This window comes from Hyla sarda, chromosome 10 (assembly GCF_029499605.1).
Source record: "Hyla sarda isolate aHylSar1 chromosome 10, aHylSar1.hap1, whole genome shotgun sequence".
NCBI classification, from domain to species: domain Eukaryota; kingdom Metazoa; phylum Chordata; class Amphibia; order Anura; family Hylidae; genus Hyla; species Hyla sarda.
Genome location: NC_079198.1, coordinates 31,566,860 through 31,588,310, shown reverse-complemented (window position 1 = coordinate 31,588,310; position 21,451 = coordinate 31,566,860). Strand labels below are relative to the sequence as shown.

General features: G+C 42.7%; 1 protein-coding gene across 4 annotated transcripts in view; it reads left to right on the top strand.

Annotated features, from left to right (window-relative positions):
• TTYH1 (tweety family member 1) overlaps positions 1-21,451 on the top strand; it is a 175,387-nt gene that overhangs the window by 138,255 nt on the left and 15,681 nt on the right. For all 4 annotated transcript variants that reach the window (XM_056542163.1, XM_056542162.1, XM_056542165.1 and 1 more), the window contains exons 7-10: positions 5,641-5,716; positions 9,614-9,669; positions 12,388-12,480; positions 19,935-20,027. In XM_056542163.1, the coding sequence (XP_056398138.1) occupies positions 5,641-5,716; positions 9,614-9,669; positions 12,388-12,480; positions 19,935-20,027 (318 nt within the window). The remainder of the gene's footprint in view (positions 1-5,640; positions 5,717-9,613; positions 9,670-12,387; positions 12,481-19,934; positions 20,028-21,451) is intronic.

The following is a 21,451-nucleotide window of genomic DNA, read 5'->3' as shown; positions in this document are numbered from 1 at the left end:
TATACCATATTTTTACAGAAATATTCAAATGACAAAATCTCCATATTTTTATTTTTTATTATGTAAATTATGTTTTGGAGCAAAATTGTTATTCACTCACACAGGGTATAAAGTGCTTTCAGCCAATGTCTTTAAATAAGGTTCCAGTTTATTTTACTAGGCCTCAAGTTCTGAGGTTACTAGTGGTGGATGCAAAGAAATCAATATTCATAGAGCAGTGAACATATCAGATGCGGGGAAACATGTTAGAACCACCAGGACTTACAAGGTTTCTCACCACCAATCAAAAGGGATTGCAGAGTCACCAGGGCCAAGTATTAGAAAACCATTGTACCACCAAGATGAACCAAGTGCTGACGGCAAACGCTGATACCGATGATAATATTGTCCCTCATATTCTTTCCATTTTGTTATAATGGATAAAATGGTGATCCATGAGATGTTTGTATTTTCAGATTCTTCTTCATAACCCAACCGTGATCTCTACTTCTCCATAATTTTGTGTTTTTGCTGTTTGGAGACTCATTGGTTTTCATGTTACTTGCTCTGTGGTGTTGCAGACTCAGAGGCCTTTAAAAACAGGTGGATTTATGCTGACATCATGTGACAGATCATGTGACTTTTTGAGGGGGCTGTAGTTACCTCATTTTGTGACTTTTCCTGTTAAAGGGGTACTCTGTCGCTAAGACATCTTATCCCCTATCCAAAGGATAGGGGATGAGATGCCTGATCACTGGGGTCCCGCCGCTGGGGACCCCCGTAATATTCCACACCACACCCCGTTAGAATGAGTCCTCGGAGCGTGTTCACTCTGGGTCTGATTACTGGCGATCACGGGGACGGAGCATAGTGACGTCACGGCTCCGCCCATGTTTGACGTCACACTCCGCCCCCTCAATGCAAGCCTATGCAAGCCTAGACTTGCATTGAGGGGGCGGAGTGTGACATCGCACGGGGGCGGAGCTATGACGTCACTATGCTCCGTCCTCGTGGTCGAGATGGACTCAGCCGGAGGACCTCCAGTAGTTCCGGAAGCCGCTAAAGGTGGGTGCTGCATGGTAGATCCCGGGGGTCAGCGGGACCCCGGCGATCTGACATCTTATCCCCTATCCTTTGGATAGGGGATAAGCTGTCTAGGGGCGGAGTACCCATTTAATTGGTTAGACCAGACATTATTTAGGGGTTAATAGCAGATACATTTAGGGTGAATATATTTGCTTTCACAACACATCTGATTATATATATTTTTTTTCATTCCACTGTAACAATCTGACCTATTCCTACGGGCCCATTCCATAAAATCTAAATGAAACATCATACTAATTCCTGACAGTAATGCAAAATAAAGCCAGGAAATACACCAAGGGGGTTAATTCTTTTGCAAGGCAATGTCTAGAACAATGTATATAAATATTATTTACTAGAATCTGGAATAAAGAAGAATGTGCCTACAATCTGGTGCCCAAGGGGGCCCATACTCCCCCTGCCATATAAGAAACCATCACTATTATAGATGCATATGGTAGATGGAGGCCCTCTTACTATTTAATGCTGCGGCCCTAGGGCTTTCAGCTACATCTCTGCCAACCACAATGGAATTTCTTTTTGTAAATCCGTCTGGAGTTGCTCACTTTTTACACATTAGCAGATTTGTAATAAATCTTTGACTGAATACATGTCATTGCCAGAATCCAGGCAATGTATCCCTTGTAGACAACCTCCTGGGGTGTCCGCTAAACTGGGGATATAAGCCTAATCCGGGGTTTTTGTATGAATCAATTGTCAGCGACTGCACTGTGCCTTTCATTTGCTCTCTGCTGGAGGGTCCTCCCGCCTCTATCCTATTCTCTATCCTGCCCGCTTGCCCATCAAGTCCCGTGAAGCGAGATAGTTTAATTGGTGTATTTTCTGTGCTGGGTCAGCGGTTCCCCCGCCCCCCTCGCGCTCTGTCACATCTGTCAGCTTTAATTAGCCTCCAATACTGGGTATTAATGCAGTTCTGCTGAACCGGAGTCCTGCTGCCCAATTCACAGACACCTCCCTTGTTTCCCCCAAGCCATGCTTAACTCTCTAAGGGTGCGGAGTTCAAGTTCATTACTATTATGGGAATAGCAAAATGAAGGTGGTTTCAGTCAATGCAAAGTGACGATGAGAGCGTCCGTCTGCTCAGTCAAGTGGGAAAACAGCGGGATGAGACGTTCTCCAGCATGCAGAGAGCACATTGCTATGGATTCAAGAATGGTCTAGTCCAGTGGTCTTCAACCTGTGGACCTCCAGATGTTGCAAAACTACAACTCCCAGCATGCCCGGACAGCCGTTGGCTGTCCGGGCATGCTGGGAGTTGTAGTTTTGCAACATCTGGAGGTCCGCAGGTTGAAGATCACTGGTCTAATCAATTCTCATTTATTGTATCTTGATTCATTTTTCTTTTATTACCTGAGCAACTACTAACACTGATGAAGGGCGCATGCGCCTGAAACGCGTCTGATCTGCTGGTTGCTTGTACTGCTTTTATCGTGAGTCAATAAAGTCTGGATTTTCTACTTACCCACGCTGGATTGCTTCTTTTCGATTGGATTTGTGTGCATCGGGCTGGGTGCGGATCCGTGTCGAGGGTATACTGGTGGAGCGAGCTGGACTACATTGGATTGCACTTGTCATATAGTATATATTCTATGCCTCTATTCCTTCTTCAAGGAGCGAAAAGAGTATCCAGCACTTATGTGTAGAAAAATAAAATCATAAAACATAAATAATATATTAAAGGGGAACTCTGGTGGAAAACAAATGTTTTCAGATCAACTGGTGCCAGAAAATTAAACAGATGAGTAAATTACTTCTATTTAAAAATCAGAAAGGGGTACTCAAAAGGAAAACATTATTTTATTATTATTATTATTATCATTATTATTATTATCATTATTATTATTATTATTTTAAATCAACTGGTGCCAGAAAGTTAAACAGATTTGTAAATTACTTCTATATAAAAATATCAATCCTTTCAATAGTTATCAGATGCTGTAGGCTCCAGAGGAAGTTATTTTCTTTTTAAATTTCTTTTCTGTCTGACACTGCTCTCTGCTGCCACCTCTGTCAATTTTAGGGACTGTCCAGAGCAGGATAGATTTGCTATGGGGATTTGCTCCTACTCTGGACTGTTCCTGACATGGACAGAGGTGTCAGCAGAGAGCACTGTGGTCAGACAGGAAAGAAAGAAATTAAAAAAAAAAAGAACTTCCTGTGGAGCATACAGCAGCTGATAAGAACTGGAAGGATTTGGATTTTTAAATAGAAGTAAATTACAAATCTGTTTAACATTCTGGCACCAGTTGATTTAAAAAAAATTATTGTTTTCCACTGGAGTACTCCTTTAACCTCTTAAGGACGCCGGGCGTATGCAAACGCCTTGCATCCCGATTCCTTAAGGACGTGGGGCGTATGCATATGCGATTTTCTGCTATTCCGGGCTGATCGGGTCTCTAGTGACCCGATCACCCAGAAAATAGGGATGATCGGAGCTGTCAGTGACAGCCCCGATCATCCTGAGGGCTAGGAGGGAGGTCGCAGTGCTGCGATCTCCTCCTATCCCCTGCCATTGGTCAGAACTGATTCTGACCAATGGCAGCGCATGATACTGAGTTGCCATGGCAACCCCCCGTTCTGCCCACCCCTGGATGTTGGGCAGAACGGGGGAGAAGATGGAGGCTGGTACCTGCAAAGAAGATGCGTGGGGACCGAAGATCATCGCAGAGACGTCGCAGGTAGGGAATCGACGGTGGGGGGGAGGGGTTTGCGGGGGAAGGAAGGGGGTAATAAGCGATATTTACTGCTGCCCTTCCTAGTGGGTGCCAAATTGCAACTCCCAGCATGCCCAGACAGCCAAGGACTGGAAGGTCACAGTTTGGAGACCACTGTTACATCTGGAGGGTCACAGTTTGGAGACCACTGTTGCCCAAACGGTAGCCCTCCAGATGTTGCCAAACTACAACTCTCAGCATGCCTAGACTGCCCAGGCATGCTGGGAGTTGTAGTTCTGTAACATCTGTCCCTTCAGATATTGCAATTTTCATGAAATTTTTGAAAATTGCTGCTCTACTTTGAAGCCCTCTAATTTTTTCAAAAAGTAAAAATGATGCCAACATAAAGTGGACATATTGTGAATAAATAAATTGTCACATATTTGTGAATAAAAATAAAATTTATTTGGAATATCCATTTTCCTTACAAGCAGATAGCTTCAAAGTTAGAAAAATGCAAAATTTTCAAAATTTTCATTAAATTTTGGGATTTTTCACCAAAAAAGGAGTCAAGTAAGGACGAAAATTTACCACTATGATAAAGTAGAATATGTCACGAAAAAACAGTTTCAGAATCTGAATATTCGGTAAAAGCGTTTTAGAGTTATTAATTCGTAAAGTGACGGTGGTCAGAATTGTGAAAAAGGGCTCAGTCCTTAAGGTGAAAAAGGCCTGCATCCTTAAGGGGTTAAGCATTCCAGTACTTACTTCCAGGCTGCTGTATGCTTAGAGGAAGTCAGTTTCCTTCAGTTTTTTTTTTTTTTTTTGTCTGACTAATGTGCTCTCTGCTGCCACCTCTGTCCGTGTCAGGAACTGTCCAGAGCCGGAGCAAACCTGTCCTGTTCTGGACAGTTCCTGACACAGACAGAGGTGTCAGCAGAGAGAACTGTGGTTAGATTGGGAACAACTACACATCTTTCTCTGCAGAATACAGCAGCTGATAAGTACTGGCAGGCTTCAGATTTTTTTATTAGAAAGAATTTACAAGTCTGTTTAAGTTTCTGGCCCCAGTTGAAACATTTTTTTTTTCCTGTCGGAGTACCCCTTAAAGCAACTTTACAAATAGACCTAATTTTAACCCACTCAGGGCTAAGTTATTTTAGACTTTTTTTTTTCATTATTGGTTTTAAGTTTTTACATTCATGTACCCATGAGGGCTTTATTTATAAGGAAAAGTTGAATTTAGTTGAATGTATTTTTGGAACCAATAAGGGGTACATATTACCGTACATGCTGAAAGTTTTATACTGCTCAATATGTGTTTTAAGTGACATGTTCACTCTACCTGATGGATCAGTAAAATATAGTACAATATAGTGATACCAAATTTATATAAAAAATATATAAATATATTATGTTTTACTATTTTTTAGTAACCCACTTTAAAAAAGGTATTTGTTTTTCGGTCGCTATATACTGAGAGCCATAACTATTTTTTTAAGTCTTCTTCTTTTTTGCGGGATGAGTTGACATTTTCATTGGTACCATTTTGGTGCAATCACCTTTTTGATTCAGTTTTAGCACTACCAATTATATGGTGTTTTTTTTCATTGTTTTATTTTATTATTAATGTGTAATGGAAAAAGTTTTTTATAACATTTTATTAAGCTTTCTTATCTTTTTAGATCCACTAATTATGCTGTATAACAACATGGTTCTGCATAAAAGCTGTATACATGAAATGATAGGATGTTTAATTAGAAATACATGAAAAATGTCTTTCATTTTTTAATTGTAGATGCATTAGACTTTAGAGCTATAAAACACTGGATGCAAATATGTGCACACCCTTAGCCAAATAAAAGAATCTATATCAGATTTTCTTTCTCTTATTGTACAGGGGTTGAGTGACTTTTGCTCTGATCCAGACTCATATGTGTTAAATCAGACCCAAGTGATTACAAATATCAGCCCAGGTAAGATACATCTCTAAAGATTTTTGACTGCACCAATGTACGGTTGGATGACAATTGTTTAAATGGGTACTCCGGCATTGAGACATCTTATCCCCTATCCAAAGGATAGGGGATAAGATGTCCCACCGCTGGGGACCCCCGCAATCTTGTATTCGCCACCCACCTGTTTGAGCTGCATGCCGCGGTGCCAGCTCACAAACAGCCGGGTGGCGACCGCGAGGTCGGAGTATCGTGACATCACGAATCAGCCACCGTGGGACGTCCCCCCCGCTATGCAAGTCTATGGGAGGGGGCGTGACGGTCGTCACGCCCCCTCCCATAGACTTGCATAGCGGGGGCGGAGTTGTGATGTCACGATACTCCGGCCCCATGGTCCCCACCCGGCTATTTGTGAGCTGGCACCGCGGCGTGCAGCTCAAACAGGTGGGTGGCGAATACAAGATTGTGGGGGTCCCCAGCGGCGGGACCCCCGTGGTGAGAGATCTAATCCCCTATCCTTTGGATAGGGGATAAGATGTCTCAGGGTCGGAGTAACCCTTTAATGTTCATCCAGCTATTACATTCCCAGTAAGACTAGGTTCACACTGAGTAAAATTCAGAGTATATTTTAATCTACCAGTTGGTCTTCCCGGCATAAAAAAAAAAATAAATGTGTCCGCATTTTGTGGTATATCCACTAGTAAAATATAGTACAAGCAGACAATTTTACGCGGTGTGAACCCTGCCTATGACTTTTTATCCATTTGTGTCCTCACAGCTTTGATGTTGAACTAGATCTTTATCTGACCCTGTTACACAATGTATACAGCTTAGTGTATTATAAAGTTGCATTGTTGGTTTCATGTGTATGAACTGCCATACGTTTTGTTTGGTTGTCAAGTAACACAAAAACATCACTGTAAGCCAGAGATCATCCCAGGAAGGACATGAGACATGAATGGGATATTGTTTCAGTTTTATTGTGTGTAACCTAAATACAAATTTCCATCTGGATGGGGAGCTTCCAGAATTCAATGCAGTGGAAATGGCAGCAGATGATTTATATATATTTTTAAAATATATTTTGTAGGATTTCTCAAACTGTGACAAATGGAATGAATGAGTCGAAAAAACGGGAATGGGGGAGAAGAAGAGGCGATAGGGTGATTAGTAGAGATGGATTTATTTCCAATATGGTCTTAGGCCAAGCTACACAGTATTGTGATGTAACCTCTAAAAAAAAACACATCACATTGTCTTCTGGAAAAAAAAAACTCTAGACGGCGTTTTTTTTTGTCACAGTGGATGTGAAGATAAAGGCAATGGAAATATTTGGAAAGCATTTTTTCTATTTTTGCTTTGTTCATATTATGGTGCAAAAAATTTTTTTTCCCCCCATAAGTCTTAAATCATGACCACAGTGCTCTCTGCTGACATCTCTGTCCATTTTAGGAACTGTCCAAAATAGGAGAAAATCCGCATAGCAAACATATGCTACTCTGGACAGTTCCTAAAATGGACAGAAATGTCAGCAGAGAGCACTGTGGTCATGATGTCAGCAGAGAGCACTGTGTTTCAAAAAGATAATAATTCCCACTGTAGTATTCAGCAGCTAATTAGTACAGGAAGGATTAAGATTTTTTAATAGAAGTAATTTACAAATCTGCTTAACTTTCTAGCACCAGTTGATTTAAAAAAAAAAGTTTTTCACCGGAGTACCCCTTTAAGCTTACTTGAAAATTGTGCTTAGTTTCTCTTCTACTGCCTCTGCAGTTTGCTATGTGAACTTTCTCTATGCATGTACATGGCCTATGCGTATGTTGATACAGACTATTTTGGATTTTTTTTTTTAACAGATTTTGAGTTCTAATAAGCCCCGTGGGAAAAAAATAATGTAATGTTATGCAAAGTCCCTTTTTTTTGTTTTTTTTGACCATTTGCAGATCAAAAAGTCTGTTTCTGTTTAGTTTTTCCCCCAAATGACCAGTTTGCAAACTGCATAATAGCATTTTCACTAGCGAAGAAAAAAAAGGCAGATGAAAAATGTCTCAAAAAACATATGCAAAAACATTCCAAAAATGCAAAAAAAAGTCTGAAAATGGACCAAAGGGCAGGGAAAAAATAAAATTTTTAAGGTTGAAAATACAGAAAAAAAGTGTCTACATAGCTTATTTGATTCTTCACTGCAAACTACCTTTTGTGAGCTCCCCATTCTCTCTGTGTGAGCTGCGTCAGTCACGTTGCCACGCTGGACCAGCCTTCAAACCTAACTGCACACACAGGACTGTGGCAGGGAAGCCCTGTCTGTCTGTTTATAGAAGAATCTGCAGCGTACTTCCTGCTGCCCGGCGGATTTCCCACAGCATGAAATACGCTGCTGATGGGCTACAGGTGACCCTGTCCTAATGATCATGCAATCCCATTAGTAACATAAAAATCATAAAATTATTAACATAAAAATTATAAAGTTTAAAAAGTACCTGTCACCAAATAAACTTTTCTAAACTAACCCAGGCTATGTTCCCTAACTACTCCTTACACTCCTCCCACCCTTAAAAAAATTTCAGAGCTTCAAAAAGCTCTGTATGTTACCGTTCTTTTTGCTCACATAGTGCAATCTCCCAGCAGGAGAAAATGGGCATTTCACAGCAGGCATGACATCACTGAAACCTTTTGGGGGACAACTTCCGCCCTCACATCGTTGCAGTGCTGTGATGAATAGAAGACCTCAAGCTCTGTGCAGCTTTCAGTGAGGCTCTTTGCAGATGTTGATCAAACTCAGTGCATAGAAAAGCACTTTCTGAGTTTGGTCTCTTGACAGGCCGGGAGGAGACCAAGCTCACTGTATTAATTGTGGCAGGGAACAGAACAGAGCCACCTAGTGGCCATTTTTCTCTATTACATTTTAAGCATTTTTATGTTGATAATTTTAAAAGCAAGTGAATGGGAAAGTGTCCCTCACACACAAGGAACACTGTATTAAAAGTTTTATTTGGTGACAAGTACATTTTAATGAACCCATTTAATTTAAAGGGGTACTCCGCTGCTCAGCATTTGGACCAAACTGTTCCAAACGCTGGAAGCTCGTGACGTCATTGCCCTGCCCCCTCATGATGTCACGCCCCACCCCCTCAATGTAAGTCTATGGGAGGGGGCGTGACGGACGTCACGCCCCCTCCCATAGACTTGCATTGAGGGGGGCGGGGCTTGATGCCATGAGGGGGCTATGATGTCACAAGCTCCCGGCGCCGGCTCCAGCCGGCTCCAGCTCCAGGGCGGAATACCCCTTTAAGGCAGCAATGTATTCAACCTTGGGTTGATAAATACAAAAATATTATAAAAACATAGATTTTTTTTTGTTTCCTGCAGTAATATTTGTTTAAACCTCTGACAATGTTTGTGTGAATGGAATATACAGTATTATACTCTGGGCCTGTCTGGTTCTGTTTAGGATGTTGAATCTGTGCAATGTACACTTTGACCCAGGCTCCTTTCACACTACAGTTTGTGCCCGGTAGGTGACCTCCGTTAGGAAGATACCGGGCGAAAAATTTGTGCATGCGCCGTCTTTTTCTCCCGCTATCTTTGGCCGCAATAATGGGAGTTATAACGGACGTTAGAGGAATCCTATTCAAGTGAATGGGATCCTCTTTGCCCGTTATGACTCCCGTTAGGCTCCGTTACAATAATGGACGTTAAGGGCGGTCAAAGTGAAAAAATTATATTAAAAAAATAAAAAAAATTGCACTTTACGTCCATTTGTAACGGAGCCACTTTCATAGTGTGAAAGTAGCCTCACTTGTACTCACTGATAGTGATAAAGGAACCTTCTCTGCAAATCTTAAAGCTGGAGAATCGGATCTACCACCTCTACTTCTTAAAGTTTACTAACACATACAATTTTCTTGTTTATTTCAGATATTTTACAGTATTACATCTCCTGTAACCAGGAAGTTACCAACCCCTTCCGCCAGGTATAGTTATGTGTCATCTTCATTCACGCACTTGTATAAAAAAATAGTGGCATATACCTTCCGGCAGTCTGTAGTCCCCCTTTCCCTGCCTGCCAATGTTCTGTAAAACTTTAGAAAACATCACTGTCTCCAAATTAAAGGGGTATTCTGGGCAAAAATATTTTATCCCCTATCCAAAGGATAGGGATAAGATGTCTGATCACGGAGGGCCCACTGCTGAGACCCCCGCCATCTCCCTGCAGCACCCGCATTCTATGCGGGAGCTGCGTCTCTAGTTTCAGATACCTCCAGGTTTCCGGGACTGGGGACGTGATGTCACGCCACAACCCCTCTACTCATGACTATGGGAGGGGGCGTGACGGCCGTCGCGCCCCCTCCCATAGACATGAATGGAGGGGGCGTGGCGTGACGTCATGTCCCCAGTCCCAGAAACCCGGAGGTTTCTGAAACTAGAGACGCAGCTCCCGCATAGAATGCGTGTGCTGCAGGGAGATCGCAGGGGTCTCAGCAGTGGGCCCCCCGCGATCAGACATCTTATCCCCTATCCTTTGGAAAGGGGATAAAATGTTTTTGCCCGGAATACCCCTTCAACCTTTTAGGTGACTCAACAAAGTGAGATCTTCTATTTAACTAGATGGATTTACTCTGTCCCTAATAAATTTGGCTAAAATCAGTCAAGCAGAAGGGGATTATTTGATATGTTCTAGACATAGGCTTATGTGTTGCTGTGTCAGATTGATCCATATTTGTAACTAGTGACGGTGCATTGGTCCAGTCCAGAGTGAGCTAAGAGCAGGGCTTGACAAATTTGCTTTGAATCTAGGATCCAACAACAAAAATAAAACTAGTATTGACTTTTTGATCACTTTTTATTCAATATTTTTTCTGGAATGTGAACTAAAATCAGCAATTTTGGCACTTGCGATCAGGAATGTGATAATATAATAGTTTAGATAATGTTCACAGGATTTATTTATTTTATTACTTTTTTTATTTTTGAAAATGGGAAAAGATGGTAATTAGAATTTTTACTTTTTTCTCACTTTTGGAGAGAGTGTAACAGCAGTGACAGTAGGTAGAGCAAGAGGGAGGATAACAGAAGGTGCAGCAGGAAGAAGGGTGACAGCAGTCACAAGAGTTTCATCAAAAGGGATGGTTACAGAGGTGAGATGAGGTGCAACAAGAGGGAGAGTGACAGGAGGTGCAGCAGGAGGGAGGGGGACAGCAGTGACAGGAGGTGCAGCAGGAGAGAAGATAACAGTAGTGACAAGAGGTGCAGCAAAAAGGACGGTTACAGTAGTGGAAGGAGGTTCATCAGCAAGGAGGGTGACAGCATTGGCACAGGGTGCAGCAGGAGGAAGCATGACAGGAGATGCAGCAGGAAAGAGGGTGACAGGAGGTACAGCAGTGGAAGGAGGTGCAGAAAGAGAGGGTGACAGCAGTGACAAAAAGTAGAACAGAAGGGGGATGGCAGGAGGTGCAGAGAGAGGGTGACAGGAAGTGCAGCAGGAGGGCGTGTGACAGGAGGTGCAGCAGAAGGGAGAGAGACAGGATGTGCAGCAAGAGGGAGATTAACAGCACTGACAGGAGGTGCAGAAGGAGGGAGGGTGACAATAGTGACAAGTGCAGCAGTAGGGAGGGTGACAAGAGGTACTGCAGGAGGGAGGATGACAATAGTGATGGAAGGGGCAGAAGGAGGGAGGGTGACAACAGTGACAGCTGCAGCAGTAGGGAGAATGACAGGAGGTACAGAAGGAGGGAGTTTGACAACAGTGATAGGAGGTGCAGCAGGAGGGAGGGTGACGGTTGGTGCAGCAGGAGGGAGGGTGACGGTAGGTGCAGCAGGAAGAAGAGTGACAGTAGGTGCAGCAGCCCTGGCAAAGAGACAGTTGGGAGTTAAAGAGGGGAACAATGCATTAAACGAAAAAGCTATCCCATGAACAAATAGTTAAAATAAATGTGTCGCAAGATGAACTAAAGAATGTAAAGAAGAAAGGGCACGTAGACTGCAACAATGAGAAAACAAAATGCCAAAACAGCTTGTGAGAGACGCCCTGAAAGACAGAAAAGCTGAATGGCTAACCAACAATGAATGACCGGCCTACAAGAATAACTGAGCTCCTTACTTTGTACATTACATATTTGAACGGAATGAGGTCTAATGTTCACCGAACTAATAGTATATAACATTTAAAAGACAAGAATGAGAGGGGAAGGTGGGGGATGCAACTGAAGCTTGTTACTCAGTGTTTAGTGAAACAGTATGGGTGGGGCGGGGCAGTAGGTAAGGATGACTGGTTGGCTTAAAGGGGCTATCCAGGAATAGAAAAACAGAACTAATTTCTTTCAAAAACTGTGCCACGTCTGTCTCCAGGTTGTGTGTGGTATTACAACTTGGCTTCATTTACTTCAATGGAACTGAGCTGCAGAACCACACCCAACCTGGAGACAGACTGGGAATGTTTTTTAAAAGAAATTAGCTCTTTTCTGTTCCTGGATAACCCCTGTAAGGCCCTTCAACATGGGCCAAGGGCTGCACAATGTCATGATCGGAACTTACTGAGCCTCCACACAGCTCAATCAATTGAAAGGCTTTGTGCCCGTGGTTTGAAGTCCTTTCTAAAGACACATGTCCAAAGACAATGTATGTTTTATATAAATTCCTGACATGGTGACCCATATACCCATACACACATTCACACTCCTTTTTGTATACAGAGGCTGACCATGTCACAGAGAGCCCTCTCCAACATCCACCCTCAGCTTCATGGATTGGAAAGGGAAGCTATACCACAGTTTCCAGCAGCAGAGGTAAGTTGGTACTGATTAAGAGCCCTATAGATACTGTATAGTAATAGTGCCAATGAGGGTTCTATTAAAGGGGTTATCCAGAATTAGAAAAAACAGAGCTGACCACAGGACCAGGACCACACCTGTCATTGTAATACCACACACAACCTGAGGACAGATGTGGTGCTGTTTTTAGAGGAAATTAGCTGTTTTTCTAATTCTGGATCACCCCTTTAAAACAATAGCTGTCCTTAGATGTAGACTACTGAAATTGTTCTTTGGCCTTCTGCAACATATCACATATTTCGATTACATGCAGATAATGATTGTTCTACGGCAGGTGCTAGGCCTCTGTTCATTCTCAATGAACTCTGATTTCAGAGCAGAGGACACCAGATAGGGAGAAGCAATAGCCACTGTGCCCCATGTACCATTGTTAAATACTGTAATATTACTGTGTGCATTATCATTGTATTAGGATCCTGTGTATATTATGCCTGTTCTGTGACATCATTGTGATTATTACTCCCATGTTTATAATGCCCATACAGTTACATTACTGTGTCTATTTTCCTGGAATTATGACATCCCTGTTTATTATCCATGTACTGTGAGATCACTGTGTTTAGTATTCCTGTACTGTGGACTGACTTTGTTTACTATGCATGCATACACTATGACATCACTATGTTTATCTGTTTACTGTGACATCACAACATACTATCCCTGTGCTTTGATGTGTTAATGTTGCATGTACAGGGTGGGCCATTTATATGGATACACCTTAATAAAATGGGAATGGTTGGTGATATTAACTTCCTGTTTGTGGCACATTAGTATACGTGAGGGGGGAAACTTTTCAAGATGGGTGGTGACCATGGTGGCCATTTTGAAGTCGGACATTTTGAATCCAACTTTTGTTTTTTTCAATAGGAAGAGGGTCATGTGACACATCAAACTTATTGGGAATTTCACAATGATGTGCTTGGTTTTAACATAACTTTATTCTTTCATGAGTTATTTACACGTTTCTGACCACTTATAAAATGTGTTTAATGTGCTGCCCATTGTGTTGGATTGTAAATGTAACCCTCTTCTCCCACTCTTCACACACTGATAGCAACACCGCAGGAGAAATGCTAGCACAGGCTTCCAGTATCCGTATACACTGCTATATACTACTATATACACCGCAGGAGAAATGCTAGCACAGGCTTACAGTATCCGTAGTTTCAGGTGCTGCAGAATGGACAAAACTAAAATTGGAACAGGACCCTCAGTTTACGCAGAAGATTTTGTTCAGTGATGAGGCAAACTGTTACGCCGAGCGCTCCGGGTCCCTGCTCCTCCCCGGAGCGCTCGCGGCGTCTCTCTCTGCAGCGCCCCGGTCAGACCCGCTGACCGGGAGCGCTGCACTGACATTGCCGGCGGGGATGCGATTCGCATAGCGGGACGCGCCCGCTCGCGAATCGCATCCCAAGTTACTCACCTGTCCCGGCCCCTGGCTGTCATGTCCTGGCGCGCGCGGCTCCGTTCCTTAGGGCGCGTGCGCGCCAGCTCTCTAAGATTTAAAGGGCCAGTGCACCAATGATTGGTGCCTGGTCCAATTAGCCTAATTAGCTTCCACCTGCTCCCTGGCTATATTACCTCACTTCCCCTGCACTTCCTTGCCGGATCTTGTTGCCTTGTGCCAGTGAAAGCGTTTAGTGTTGTCCAAAGCCTGTGTTCCAGACCTTCTGCTATTCCATTTGACTACGAACCTTGCCGCCTGCCCCGACCTTCTGCTACGTCTGACCTTGTCTCTGCCTAGTCCTTCTGTCCCACGCCTTCTCAGCAGTCAGCGAGGTTGAGCCGTTGCCGGTGGATACGACCTGGTTGCTACCGCCGCAGCAAGACCATCCGGCTTTGCGGCGGGCTCTGGTGAATACCAGTAGCATCTTAGAACCGGTCCACCGACATGGTCCACGCCAATCCCTCGCTGACACAGAGGATCCACATCCAGGTAGCCGAATCGTGACACAAACTTTTATGAGAATGGTGAAGTTAACAAACAAAACCACTGCTATTGGTCTGACACTAACCCACATTGGATAGATCCCTCCAAGACTGTTGGAACACAAAAATTTATGGTATGGGGTGCAAAGATAGTGGGGCCATTATTCATCAATGGAAACCTCAAGGCCACTGGATATGCAAAATTGCTACATGATGATGTGTTTCCCTCTTTGTGCACTGAAGTTGGCACGTTCCCTGAGTTTTTCCAGCAAGATGGTGCACCACCACATTATGGGTGTCAGGTCCGAGCATTTCTAGATGAACAGTTTCCTGGAAAGTGGATTGGTCATTGTGGGCCAGTTGAATGGCCCCCAAGGACTCCCGATCTGACCCCCTTAGACTTTTATCTTTGGGGTCATCTGAAGGCAATTGTCTATGCTGTGAAGATACGAGATGTGCAGCACCTGAAACTACGGATACTGGAAGCCTGTGCTAGCATTTCTCCTGCGGCATTGCTATCAGTGTGTGAAGAGTGGGAGAAGAGGGTTGCATTGACAATCCAACACAATGGGCAGCACATTGAACACATTTTATAAGTGGTCAGAAACTTGTAAAGAACTCATGAAAGAATAAAGTTACGTTAAAACCAAGCACATCATTGTTTTTCTTGTGAAATTCCCAATAAGTTTGATGTGTCACATGACGCTCTTCCTATTGACAAAACAAAAGTTGGATTTAAAATGGCCGACTTCATGTCTGCCATGGTCACCACCCATCTTGAAAAGTTTCCCCCCTCACATATACTAATGTGCCACAAACAGGAAGTTAATATCACCAACCATTCCCATTTTATTAAGGTGTATCCATATAAATGGCCCACCCTGTAGTTAATCATCAATGTGTTTATTATACATGTCCTGTGACATCATTTTTATTATCCCTGTATTGTGACATCACTGTAATTATTGGCCTTGTACTGTGACATCACTTTGCATATTAACCCTGTACTGTGACATCACTGTTTGTTATCCCTGCATTGTGACATCACTGTGTATTATCCCTGTACTGTGACATCACTGTGTGTATTATCCCTGTACTGTGACATCACTGTGTGTATTATCCCTGTACTGTGGCATCACTGTGTATATTATCCCTGTACTGTGACATCACTGTGTGTATAATCCCTGTACTGTGACATCACTGTGTGTATAATCCCTGTACTGTGACATCACTGTGCGTATTATCCGTGTACTATGACATCACTGTGCATATTATCTCTGTACTGTGACATCACTGTGTGTACTATCCCTGTACTGTGACATCACTGTGTGTATTATCCCTGTATTGTGACATCACTGTGCGTATTATTCCTGTACTGTGACATCACTGTGTGTATTATCCCTGTACTGTGACATCACTGTGTATTATCCCTGTATTGTGACATCACTGTGCGTATTATTCCTGTACTGTGACATCACTGTGTGTATTATCCCTGTACTGTGACATCACTGTGTGTATTATCCCTGTACTGTGACATCACTGTATATTATCCCTGTACTGTGACATCACTGTGCTTATTATCTCTGTACTGTGACATCACTGTGTGTACTATCCCTGTACTGTGACATCACTGTGTGTATTATCCCTGTACTGTGACATCACTGTGTGTGTATTATCCCTGTACTATGACATCACTGTGTATATTATCCCTGTACTGTGACATCACTGTATATTATCCCTGTACTGTGACATCACTGTGCTTATTATCTCTGTACTGTGACATCACTGTGCATATTATTCCTGTACTGTGACATCACTGTGCATATTATTCCTGTACTGTGAAATCACTGTGCATATTATCTCTGTTCTGTGACATAACAGTGTTTGTTACTTCTGTACTGTAAAATAACTATATTACAACAAAAATAGAGAAACAAAGCCGCACATCCACCATTTGTATTTTGATCTTCTTGCTTCTCAGCATAATTTAAAAAAAACTAACAGGTTGTTAGTATATATTTTTTTTAAAGTACAAGCCCTCTTGCCACATAAAGGCCACCTAGTCAGAGTGGATCCCTAACCTAACATTGGCATAGCACCAGGTGGTGACCACTGTCTCTGCAACACCAAGCCCACAGGGGGAAGGACCCAGTGGCCAGAAAGCCCCACTGCTGCTCGACCAAGGCCCTGGCTCCGGGACACACAACCCCACAGCATCATAGTAACAATGGCCGCCACCGAGCACCAGTGTGAACACCTACCATGTGCTCCCTGCCAAAGGGCGGAGAAGTAAGTAAATCAAAATGCAAATGGTGGATGTGCAGCTATGTTTCTGTTTCTCAATTTTTGTTATAACTATATTTATCCCTGTGCTGAGACATCACTATATTTACCCCTGCACTGTGACATCACTATATTTACCCCTGCACTGTGATATCACTATATTTACCCCTGCAATGTGATATCACTATATTTACCCCTGCACTGTGATATCACTATATTTACCCCTGCACTGTGACATCACTATATTTATCCCTGCACTGTGACATCAATATATTTACCCCTGCACTGTGACATCACTATATTTTCCCCTGCACTGTGATATCACTATATTTACCCCTGCACTGTGACATCACTATATTTATCCCTGCACTGTGACGTCACTATATTTATCCCTGCACTGTGACGTCACTATATTTACCCCTGCACTGTGACATCACTATATTTACCCCTGCACTGTGATATCACTATATTTACCCCTGCACTGTGATATCACTATATTTACCCCTGCACTGTGATATCACTATATGTATCCCTGCACTGTGACATCACTATATTTATCCCTGCACTGTGATATCACTATATTTACCCCTGCACTGTGACATCACTATATTTACCCCTGCACTGACATCACTATATTTACCCCTGCACTGTGACATCACTATATTTATCCCTGCACTTTGACATCACTACAATTATCCCTGCACTGTGACATCACTATATTTATCCCTGCACTGTGACATCACTATATTTACCCCTGCACTGTGACATCACTATATTTACACCTGCACTGTAACATCACTATATTTACCCCTGCACTGACATCACTATATTTATCCCTGCACTGTGACATCACTATATTTACCCCTGCACTGTGACATCAATATATTTATCCCTGCACTGTGACATCACTATTGTTACCCCTGCACTGTGACATCACTATATTTACCCCTGCACTGTGACATCACTATATTTACCCCTGCACTGTGACATCACTATATTTACCCCTGCACTGTGACATCACTATATTTATCCCTGCACTGTGACATCACTATATTTACCCCTGCACTGTGACATCACTATATTTACCCCTGCACTGTGATATCATTATATTTACCCCTGCACTGTGACATCACTATATTTATCCCTGCACTGTGATGTCACTATATTTACCCCTACACTGTGACATCACCATATTTACCCCTGCACTGTGATATCACTATATTTACCCCTGCACTGTGATATCACTATATTTATCCCTGCACTGTGACATCACTATATTTACCCCTGCACTGTGACATCACTATATTTACCCCTGCACTGTGATATCACTATATTTACCCCTGCACTGACATCACTATATTTATCTGTGCACTGTGACATCTCTATATTTATCCCTGCACTGACATCACTATATATATCTGTGCACATTGATGTCACTATATTTATCCCTGCACTGTGATATCACTATATTTACCCCTGCACTGTGATATCACTATATTTACCCCTGCACTGTGACATCACTATATTTACCCCTGCACTGTGACATCACTATATTTACCCCTGCACTGTGACATCACTATATTTACCCCTGCACTGTGACATCACTATATTTACCCCTGCACTGTGACATCACTATATTTACCCCTGCACTGTGATATCACTATATTTACCCCTGCACTGACATCACTATATTTATCTGTGCACTGTGACATCACTATATTTATCCCTGCACTGACATCACTATATATATCTGTGCACGTTGATATCACTATATTTATCCCTGCACTGTGATATCACTATATTTACCCCTGCACTGTGATATCACTATATTTACCCCTGCACTGTGACATCACTATATTTACCCCTGCACTGTGACATCACTATATTTACCCCTGCACTGTGACATCACTATATTTACCCCTGCACTGTGACATCACTATATTTACCCCTGCACTGTGACATCAATATATTTACCCCTGCACTGTGACATCACTATATTTACCCCTGCACTGTGACATCACTATATTTATCCCTGCACTGTGACATCACTATATTTATCCCTGCACTGTGACATCACTATATTTATCCCTGCACTGTGACATCACTATATTTACCCCTGCCCTGTGACGTCACTATATTTTTCCCTGCACTGTGACATCACTATATATTTCCCTGCACTGTGACATCACTATATTTATCCCTACACTGTGACGTCACTATATTTTTCCCTGCACTGTGACATCACTATATTTTCCCCTTCACTGTGACATCACTATATTTTTCCCTACACTGTGACGTCACTATATTTTCCCCTGCACTGTGACATCACTATATTTTTCCCTGCACTGTGATATCACTATATTTATCCCTGTATTATGACATCACTATATTTATCCCTGTACTGTGACATCACTGTGTTTGCTACTTCTGTAATGAAACTATAGCATATAACATAACATATAACATAACTATATTATGTTGCAAAAATGACCAGTGGATTTGCAAGTGCAAAAAAAAAAAGTCATATACTCCGGAGAAATGTGGCAAATGGTGCGCGCCACGACTTCACAAAAATAAAGCCCGATAAGGGCTTTGATAACTGACCCTGTGTTTTTATTGCCCCCATGGTTGGATACCATCATTGACATTGGCACATCCATATTTTCTTACATATTACTAAATGCATTTTCAGGCTATTGTGAAGGTGTTTTATACATATATTTAGCAATGGTTGCAAGAGCACATATTTTGACTAGCTGTCAGTTTCAACCTCATATTTGCTCTTATCTTCCATTTTCACTGGCTAAGTTACGGATGTGTCAGAAGAATGGGGCATTACTGACTTGGGTGGTGTGCTCAGTGCTGCGCAGGCCATCTGATGTAATAATGTGGGCCAGATAAACAGGGCGCTGTTTGGTACTGTGCACTATATGGGCCTATGAGACTAGTACAGAAGCCTGACGCGTTTCTAAACTGTACAACATTTTAACATTATCAGAATGGTTTCCTTTATTTAGCTATGGATGAAACATCTCTTCACACTATAGAATATATACAGTAGTTAGGACACCTGCATTTTTCATATCTGATGTATTGTCCATATATGACCTTAGCCTCTCAACAACAGCGATGTTCCTGATTTTGGGAAGCAATAAAATGACAATATTTTAAGTGAGTGTCATCTCTTTACTATCCAGAGACACTTACTAGAGGTGCAAGCCATGCTCAATACAACAGAGGGGAACTTCCATCATCTAATAGCTCTGTTGAACTGTCGGGGGCTCCATAAGGTAAGAAAAGCCTAAATGTATTATTTAAACACAATACTTACATTATTTCTTGGGCAATGCATGAAAATAACATGACCTTATAGTGCTGTACATTTATATGGACCATTGATAAAGCAGATTCAGAAACAGTTTGTGTAAATCTTCCTAGAGGCTGTTCTCTGTCTCCTTAAAGGGGTACTCCACCCCTAGACATCTTATCCCCTATCCAAAGGATAGGGGATAAGATGTCTGATTGCGGGGGTCCCGCTGCTGGGGACCCCCGCATTCTACCATGCGGCACCCACCTGTAACGGCTTCCGGAACCGCTGGAGGCCCTCAGGCTAATACCATCCCGACCACGGGGACGTTAGATCATGACGTCACGACTCCTCTCCCGTGTGACTTCACACCCGCCCCCTCAACGCAAGTCTATGGGAGGGGGCATGAAAGTCGGGATGGTATTAGCCTGGGGGCCTCCAGCGGTTCAGGAAGCCGTTACAGTGGGTGCCGCATGGTAGAATGCGGGGGTCCCCAGTGGCAGGACCCCCGCGATCAGACATCTTATCCCCTATGCTTTGGATAGAGGATAAGATGTCTAGGGGTGGAGTACCCCTTTAAAGGGGTATTCCGGGCAAAAATATTTTATCCCCTATCCAAAGGATAGGAGATAAGATGTCTGATCGCAGGGGTCCCGCTGCTGAGACCCCCGCGATCTCCATTCTATGCTGAATCTCCAGTTTCGGAAACCTCCGGGCTTCAGGGACTGGGGACGTGACGTCATCCACGCCCCCTCCATTCAAGTCTATGGGAGGGGGCGTGATGGCCATCACGCCCCCTCCCATAGACATGAATGGAGGGGGCGTGGCGTGATGTCACGTCCCCAGTCCCGGAAACCCAGAGGTTTCAGAAACTGGAGATTCAGCATAGAATGCGGGTGCTGCTGGGAGATCGCGGGGGTCTCAGCAGCAGGCCCGCCGCGATCAGCCATCTTATCCCCTATCCTTTGAATAGGGGCTAAAATCTTTTTGCCTGGAATACCCCTTTAACCCCTGAAGGACCAGAGCATGTTTTGCACATCTGACCACTGTCACTTTAAGCATTAATAACTCTGGAATTCTTTTACTTATAAATTTGATTCCGAGATTGTTTTTTCGTGACATTTTATACTTTATCATAGTGGTAAATTTTCGTCAATACTTGCATCATTTCTTGGTAAAAAATCCAAAATTTCATGAAAAATTTGAAAATGTAGCATTTTTCTAGTTTTTATGCTCTCTGCTTGTAAGGAAAATAGACATTCCAAATAAATTTTATATTGATTCACATATAAAATATGTCTACTTTATGTTGGCATCGTAAAGTTGACATTTTTTTTTTACTTTTGGAAGACATCAGAGGGCTTCAAAGTTCAGCATCAATTTTCAAATTTTTCACGAAATTTTCTA